Source organism: Nannobrachium achirus (genome assembly GCF_963921795.1).
Source record: "Nannobrachium achirus genome assembly, chromosome: 2".
NCBI classification, from domain to species: Eukaryota; Metazoa; Chordata; class Actinopteri; order Myctophiformes; family Myctophidae; genus Nannobrachium; species Nannobrachium achirus.
In genome coordinates, this window is record NC_137811.1 from 29,570,180 (window position 1) to 29,579,247 (window position 9,068).

A 9,068-nucleotide genomic window follows, 5' to 3' on the forward strand; every position below is an offset into this window, starting at 1 on the left:
TGTCTCATGAAGATCACATCCACCTAATCTGACTCTTTCTCCAACGCCACAGTCATGTCGCTGAAAAGGCTACTGGTCACCAGCATCAGCCTATCTGACGACTTCCAACTAGATGAGAATGGAGGGGAGGCGCCCGAGAGGACGGACCAAGACACAGATGGTGGTCAGTCAACAGGTAACAACTAGAAAAGTGTTGTTGCCGTGGCGCGAGTCACACCTGCAAATGAATTCCGTCTTAACATTTGAATTCTCCCCATTCAAGTCAATGGGGAAGATTAATTCACTAATAAATGAATGGCTATTTATGGAGATCTGTGTCAGTTATTGTCCCTTTTATGCCCGTATATGGAGATCTAACAAAAGTACAAATTGTAATTAAAGTCAATGGAGAAAATTAATTCATGAATAAATGTATATATATAAATTAAACTATATAACATATCTCTTAGCAAAATGCACCCCTGCGTATCCCGATGAAGCCGACCAATTTGAGATATGGCCCAAGTGGTGCCACCAAAACTGTGGGTGGAGTAGCGTGGCAAAATAAAGATGGATGGATGGAAATAAAGTCGGACAAGCACACTAATAATTACTGCAGTTGTAAGCACACGTAATCACTGGTATTTGAATCTGTTTCACCTTATTCAAAATGAAACAAAAACCACTCCCTTCCATCTGCTTCCCGCGAACCTAGTCCTGGACATGCCCCTGATGTTACCACCTGTCCTTGGTGCAAATCTAGGTGGGAGAATCCAAGGGTTTAGCTTGTAGGTCGCTTATCTCCCAATTAGGGAGTCTTACTGGTTTATATACTTTATGACAAACATATTTCTTCAGCCAACGACAGACTCATTATTTTCATGTCAGTCGTTCACATTCCGTCTGTCTGTTTTGCAGAAGAAAGGCAAAGCGGTGACAGCGGAGCAGGAGCGGACGCCATTGCAGATGGGACGGAGGCAGGAGGACTAGAGGTCAAAGCAGGAGAGGAGGACGGTGGGATCAGCGCTCCCCTGGTGTTGTCCAAGGAGAGGATGGAAGAGGTCGGTAGAAGGCTCCAGAGCCTGGAGGAACAATTGGCAAGACTTCAGGTGAGAGAGTCACCCAAGTCCCCGCCATCCACTAAGCCACTGGCTCCCAAACACTGCATCATGTTTTTATGGGTCCCTTAATACTTTGTTTCCTATACGTTATGTCAAAACATTTTCAAAAAACATTCCCCCAAAAGCTAAGAGTTTCATATATATATAAATATATAATGATGAAGTAATTTAATTAATAAATAAATAATCGAATAAATTCCATAAATTAGAATACACATGTTTAAGAATTAGTGGCAATAGCTGATCTACGAGCTCACAACACGGCGCGATGCGACGCGTGGTGAGCTTGTAGATCTGCTGTTTTCATTAGTTTAGGTCCAGGGCAAACGTCTAATCTCTCTTTGGGGTCTCGACCTGAAAAGTAACCACTGCACTACGCCAAATCCTGTTGCCGAAAATAGCAGATCTGCAAGCTCACACCAACGCATCACGCTCGCTCACACAATGCGATGCCTTCTGAGCATGTAGATCTGCTATCTTTGCTGATTGTTCACTCCAGAATAGAGATGGACGCTAGGTGCTCAGAGTGGTATAAGTGACATGTGGCGGGGGGATGATTTGAGTAAGATGCGAGCCTGGCAATACCTTTTGTGTGGACAGATGGACTGCGAGAAATGCCACAAAGGAGAAAGTAAAGAACAAGAAAACCACTTAACCACTGCCGTTACTGGCTGGCTGAAAATTGCCTTTTGAAATTGGACTTCTCTGACAATGGCCATTATGTTCTCGCCCTGCAATGGGATGTGTCAGAAAGACGGCGAGAGAGGGGATGATAAGAGTATCAGGCGGTGTGTATGTATGTGTGGTTGTTAAAGCAAGGGGTGTGTGTGTGTGTGTGTGTGTGTGCGTGCGCACGCGCCTGCCTATCGGGGGCTGGCAAGTGTGTCCCAGCGTACTGAGAGCGGTGTTATTGATCTGTGTTTCAGGCTGTGGAGGAAGCACACCACAGACTGCAGGAGGCACTCTCCAAGTTCTCCCTGGAGGGGGGCAACTTGCAATGAGAGAGCAGCACCGCCCCCTGCTGACCACCAGGTGAGACGTCATGTAAACCTGCTATAACACCTGTCTAGACATGCGTAATTATTAGGGCTGGGATGCGATTAAAAAATTTAATCTAATTAATTACAGGCTCTGTGATTAATTAATCGCAATTAATCGCATTTTAATCGCACATCGATATTTGACCTGAGAAGCATTCTTTTTCAAGTAAAACACATTTTGTTATACGAGTGAATCAACAAGTGAGTTTTTTAAATCTAAATTTCGCATCCACTGGGCCAAGCAAAGCGCTCTGATCGGCTACTTCTCCCTTTGCGTTTGTTGTCTCTTCTTGGTTGGTGCATGGCTATGATTGGTATGCCTGAAACTGAAGGTTCTGTGGTGCAAAAACTAAGTGCGATTAAAATGAGTTAATTGTAACAGTAAATGTAGCCCCATTCATTCTGAAGCAATTTGGGGGTGCATTTGGGTCCCCATCCGGAATCAATGGGGGTGCATTTATTGTCATCAAAGTTTTGTCTTAGGAATGTGACAAATACAGACAAATATTATTGAACTCAAGTCTCCATGGCATGAGTAATCAATAGAAAAAAAGTCATTTTGGGGGTGAACTACTAGTAAAAGTATCAATATTGCACTGTAGAACTACTCTGTAAAAGTCCGGAATTCAAAATGTACTTGAGTAAAAGTACAAAAGTATTGGTATCAAAATATACTTAAAGTACAAAAGTAAAAGTATTCATTTGTGTTTACTCACGTAAAGTACAAATTTGAGGTATTGTACTTTACTTAAGTACAGTATTGAGTAAATGTTCTTAGTTACTTTCTGCCACTGACATTCAGTCACCCGACACATGCAAGTCTTTAAATGGCATGTTAGTGCATTCCCATCTGTGCATGAGTTTTGAACTTGTTTTTCTGTACCATTTTTATTTCAACTTAAAGTGCTTTGTCTTCTTTCCCAATTCCAGATCACTGCAGGTTCCAGAGTCGCTGTTTGACCGTCTGTATAAATTCCCCCATTTTGCTCAAACTCATTATGCCATGCCTGGATTCTCGCTGAATCTGAATCTGCAGCCGGTCGTAACCCAGCAAGACATCTCTGCCAGGCCCGAGGGGGAGGGCTCAGTGCGCAGTGCAGTGGTTCACTGAGGAAACATGGGAGCTGTGTGTGTGCACGTGTGTGTGTGTGTGTGTGTGTGTGTGTGTGTGTGTGTGTGTGTCTGTGTGCACATGCGTTCAAGCATGCATGCAAGACACAGATGAGAGATATGTCCCCTTTTTTGTGGGAGACAAATTTGAGAAGAAAAAGTGCCAAAAAAAATGGAGCAATATTTTTTGCTGTGTGAGAAAGATGCTGCCTAACAAAAAAAATGTAGTGACTGTAATAACACACATACACACACCGGAGACATGCATGTGAGAAAATCTTTAAAAGTATAATTCATATACCATGTATGCATGCCAAGTTATACCTGATTTGAGCCCATTCGGGGCATGGTAGTAGAGTTTAAGATATACCAAAATGCTACTGCAAATTAGTACGTATTTCTTTTCTATCCTATGCCAAAGTACAGCAGAAATGCACTTTTCTCTTACGATCAAATGCAATTGGACGCACACTGTTTCCCAACATTGATTTTTGCAATATTTATTAGTTTTATCTATCTGTTCAGTTTATATATTTTGTGTGCATTATTTAGCCGGTCTTTCTCATTGACAGGAACTGTGTGCGTGGTAGCATGTGTATGTGTGTGTATGTGTGTTACAGTAGTGTTTAAGGTGGTGAATCCAATTTGTTTCACGTTACCTTACTGTAATTAGATGAAATTAGAAACATATATGCATATAACATATATATTATATATGTATAGTGCCACTCTAGCTGTTTGTTTTTAGTGATTAGAGTCTTGTTTGCGTTGACTGCTTTTATTTATTCCTCTTGAGTCCTGTTGAGTAATTTGCCTGCCTCTCTGGTGTAACACCGCTGTAGCACTGGACTGGGATGATGGAAAGATGCGAGCGAGAAAGACGGCAGAGAAAAGACAGACAGGCACAGAATGTAGAACTGGTATCTTGCACAGCGGAGGAGTGGGGTAGGAGAACTTGCTTTTCAGTAGAAAATCTGTTACATTTGACAAGCGATATATATTGACAAGCGAAGTATAAATTGGCTATAAAAAAAAAGAGGGAAAAAACATTCTATTGTTTTTGCTTAGGCCAATCTGATAATGTGTGGAAAGATGTGTAGAAAAGACTAGATAATGGTTTGTAGTACCATACTGTAGAGCAGCAGTTTTCAACCTTTTTCATATCAAGGTCCATTATTTATTGGGCATTTGAGCCGCAGACCACCATTTGATGAGATTTAGACTCTCGGACCCAAAACGTTTTATCGTTGGATAAGATGTCATTTCCATGCTGTATTGATGTTGGTGCCATAGGAGAGATAACAGGCGTTGATCAAAATAACCAATTATTCTACTTGTGGAGGCTTCTTTTAAATTAATTGATGCAGATTTTGGACAATAATTTAACTCTATGGTCCATCTATGGTTTCATTTTACACTCGAGTTAAAGATCTATAAGGGTCCATTTGGTTACCAACTCTACATTATTTAGCTGGGGACCACCTGTAACCCCACCAAGGACCACTGGTTGACAACCACTGCTAGAGAACACACACACACGGAGGGGTCCAGTGCTACAACGGTTGACAAAAGGGGACGTGGTGTCACTGCCAATGATAGCCTAGCCTGTTTTGATTCTGCCATTTGTCTGCAACTGCCAACTCTTTGTCATCACAATCATGGCTTAAGCTTGATGTACAGTATACTTCATTATGCGCTGTGTCGCTCACCAGAAATGGCAGATGTACATAATCAAAGCCTATGGCTACCTAGCCAAATCTGGGAATTAGAAAGACGTGGTTACAACTTTTATAATTACGCTAATAATGTATTTGTCTAAAAAGATTATATTCTTTAATGGTAGCAATATTTCAATCAAGATTGGACCCCTTGTTTTCCTCTTTGTTTTTGCATTGTACTGTACGTTCAGGAGTTGATTGTAGTTCTGTTGATTATGACTATGATTTCTGAGTGGTGGCATTGAACCATAGCCACGCACACAGGACCAAAGACATTTACCATATGAGCTTTTAATCACATTAACCATGATGTCCTTATTTTGGGCAACTTTTTCAAAAACATTGAGAATTGTTTTTTTATTTTCAAGATTTGTGAAAATAGATGTTCAAACTCACGACGTGTCATGACATAATGAGTTGTGAGCTTGTAGATCGGCTATTTTTGCTAATATATAGGGCTTAACTGGTTACTGTTGTTAGGACTCAAAGCGCACGTTGGCATTGTTTGATGTTAGCGCAATGTTACTTGATGCTGATTTGAAAGTGGTGACTCAATAGCACTGACTGTTTAAGCAGTACCGGCTTTAACATTTCCTCTCTAAATTCCAATATGTGACTGTTGAGTTTATTGCCTACTACACAGACAGTCACGTGGTTACAGTAGCTTATAATCAAAACAAAGGGTTCCAGAAATGGGCCAAAGTAGGTAAACATGAAGGGTAATAATTAGATATTGCTTAGCTCTGTCACAGCACTTGAATTACTCCCAACTACCCCCAAAAGGAAATTGCAGACTGCTACATTTCTAAAATATTGCCTGTCATTACACAAAACCACATTTTGTATTTCAGCAAAGAAAAGAGGTGCAAAAGTTGGTCTCCAGCAATAATAAATGCAGAAATTAAATGAGCACATAATCTGCATATGTCCGGCAAGGCCAGTTTGACTGCAACATGCTGTACTGTACAGAACTAGACCGTGGGCCAGTGCACACTGAGTTAAGGGTTTTGTGTGCACACTATGCACACATAACACCTCTGGTATTGAGATAAACACACTGCTCCAGTTCCAGAAAGAGGGACTCATGGAAATGGGAAAAGGAGGATCTCATTCTCCTGGAGTCGAATAAGGATACAGAGTTGAACTTGTTTATTTTTTATTTTAATTTGTATTTCTTTTGTGGTGGGGGAAACAGCAAACTAGTCGCCACTCCAGTACTGTTATAACGCGATTGCTTTGAAAATATATATCATGGCTGTCAGGCAGAAACCTCTTACGCTTTGCAAGCTTGTAGATCAGCCATTTTCGCTGTTTTAATTTTCAGGAGTAATGAATAAATGGTTTTGGCGGTGTGTAATGTTTCCACCCCGACAGTGATCACATTCTCATCACTGCTGCCTTGGCAACAGCAGCACAGACCCCACCACCACCACAAGTTACAGTACACCCTCTTAAACCTCAGTATAAAATGATGCATATTGAGTTGCTGTCAGTCACCCAAGTGACAAAAGTTACTGGTGGAAGGTTACAATTTGTGTTTGAGCATCACTGCCTTGCTCTTGATGTCTAGTCTATATTTAAACTCCCCCCCTTCTCAGATTTCAATCACTTTTGTATCAATCCTCTTAAAGTAAAAAAAAAAAGTATATAAATGTTGCATTTTAGGAAAAAAGGACTTGGCGAGTTTGCTTAATAAATGTCTTAGCTGCACGCATAATCACACATCACGATCACATCAGCCTCACCTCTTATGCCAAGTCCGATCACGTTTTCATGTCGCACAATTTTACTGTATGTTAATGTATGTTTGATTTGCTTGAATGGGTTGGGGAGGTTTTTGTTATCCTTTTCTGTAGAAGATTGTAATTTTGTTTTATGCATTCACCAATAACGGGGAGAGAAAATACGTTTTTGGCACAATTACACATTCTTAACCTACCATAGTCTAACTATATCTGGTGCGTTATTTCAGTGGCAACTTGTTTTTCCTAGACCGGTTGTCCACCCAGCCTGTACATGGGATATGGTTAAAGGGGTAATCTGGATTTCTCCCCATTGATATGGAGTGATCACTGAGTAAAATGTTGTTAACAGCAGTAACTTGCAGTACCTCCACTCATCAACTACTGTACTTTACTGGAGCGAATGACTACTACAGACAGACGCTTATCTCTTATCTCTCTCTTTCCCCCTCCACCCTTCTCTGGCTTTTCCTCATGTATCCTATAACAAAATACATAGATGTATAGAAAATGTATTTATAGAGCGGTGCCTTGTTCCGACGATCAAGCTGTTTTTGTTTGTTTAATTGTCCTTCCAAAGTGCTCTCGAGTCTACAAACGAAAACACTGTTTTGGGGGAGGGGTTTGGGACATGAAATTGACACAGGAGAGAGCGAGACAATGAACGAATGACTGACCAATGCACACAGAGATAATGTCAGGATTCTGATTGGTTTGATTCAGGTATAGGGGGGAGGGAATAGAAGGGGTCTATCGCATTTTGACCTAACTCTTTACCGGCCCTGTAGAGAAACTCAGGGGTAGCCTGTACTCTCTCAGCGTTTGTGTCCACCTCTGTACCTGCAACGGTATTTGAACCCTCAACCGCACCGTACAAACCTCGCTCCCACCCAACGCTTTGTATAGAAAAGTCGACGTTACGCAGGAATCCTGTCATCTTGTTTATCTATAAACATAATTATGCAAGAACTATAATGTGTATTTGGGCTTTTGAGTTTTTTCTGTTGTTTTTTTATTGTGCTAGAGGGTTTTTAATTATGTATACTGCAGAAGGATGGTGGTACGTTCTTTTTTTATTTTTAATAAATGGGGTAAACAAATTACTGTCTTGTCATTTTGTGTAGTCATTAGGTACTAATTGATTTGGTTGCAGAGGGATTCGGGCTGTATTCAGATGTTGTAGTCTTCAGTTTATTTGCATAATGATGGAAGCAAGGTGATTAAAATGCACTGAGAGAGTAATAAAAACTGACAGATAAGAAACAAATTAATCATTTGTATTTAGATGAGATGAGAAAAAACTCCCTCTTCAAATCAAACGAAAAGAAGTATAACGTATCATCAAACGGATTTAAAATTATAGAGGTTGTGTACACGGAGTGACAGTGATCCCAGAATTATAAATTCGTTTTATGGATATGGATTAGAATTTAGCTTTGCTGTGATCGTCCTCTGGACTGTATAATGTAGGAATAACTTTGCACTTGAGTTATTTAGCAGGGTTTCTCTTAAGTTGTGTCTGTGGTGGGCCTGGTGACCTAGACTTCCACTGATATACTGATATTCTATTCCCCAGATATTGCATTTTCCATGTCCCTGGTCTAAATGAGTCCCTGAAGATGTGCCTACCTGGATGATTATTCATGTAGTAATGTAATTAAAGATAAGATAATAATTTCTTTAAAGTTTTATTTTTATTGTATTGATTGATTGGAAGTGGCCCGTGGGCCAGAGTTTGATTATCACTGGTCTACACAATAAGGATCAGCCATTCTTTGGATCCCCAAATAGAGTTGCTATACACCATTCTATTAAGTATGGTCTGGACTCGAGTATGAAGTAACTCCACCTAGACTGCCACTGCTATAGTTTATTATTCCCAAGGTACTGCATTATCCACTCCTAATATCCTCAGCCTAAATTAATCCCTGATTTAACGGCTACACAATAAGGATCTGCCATTCTTTTGATTCCGAAGATTCCAGTTGATAATACACCACCAGTCTATTGTTATGCTATGGACTGGAGTATGAAGTTACTCCACCTGCTCTAGTCAGCTGCAGCTCTGTACAGTATTTCCACTTCAGTTGTATGCAAATAAGTGACTGCTGAAAGTAATTGAAGCATACATCCTGCCCGAGAAAACAAAAACAGAAGACACTGGTCTTATCAGCGAAACAACAGTCGAGTCTTGACAACACTGTACGGAACAACATTGGCACCGTTACAAGAACGTATTGTTTTTGCAATTTATTTTGGATTGGTGGAAGAAATGGTGGCGGTTACAATCGTTGTCCTATGGAGCTTTGTTGGTGAGTTTGACAATATATTTTCAAGGTATTGGATAGCTACTTTTCA

The 9,068-nt window shown here is 40.5% G+C and overlaps 2 protein-coding genes across 3 annotated transcripts in view; both read left to right on the plus strand.

Moving 5' to 3' along the window:
- The window catches only part of arhgef1 (Rho guanine nucleotide exchange factor (GEF) 1), a 60,728-nt gene extending 52,924 nt beyond the window's left edge, over nucleotides 1-7,804 (plus strand). For both annotated transcript variants that reach the window (XM_080754389.1, XM_080754390.1), the window contains 4 exons: nucleotides 53-175; nucleotides 898-1,088; nucleotides 2,027-2,132; nucleotides 3,071-7,804. In XM_080754389.1, coding sequence (XP_080610515.1) covers nucleotides 53-175; nucleotides 898-1,088; nucleotides 2,027-2,101 — 389 coding nt within the window. In that variant the 3' untranslated portion in view covers nucleotides 2,102-2,132; nucleotides 3,071-7,804. The remainder of the gene's footprint in view (nucleotides 1-52; nucleotides 176-897; nucleotides 1,089-2,026; nucleotides 2,133-3,070) is intronic.
- Nucleotides 7,805-8,982: 1,178 nt separating this feature from the next.
- Nucleotides 8,983-9,068, plus strand: part of cd79a (CD79a molecule, immunoglobulin-associated alpha) — a gene marked incomplete at both ends in the record, with an annotated part of 12,550 nt that continues 12,464 nt past the window's right edge. The window contains one exon of the mRNA XM_080740998.1: nucleotides 8,983-9,022. Coding sequence (XP_080597124.1) covers nucleotides 8,983-9,022 — 40 coding nt within the window. The remainder of the gene's footprint in view (nucleotides 9,023-9,068) is intronic.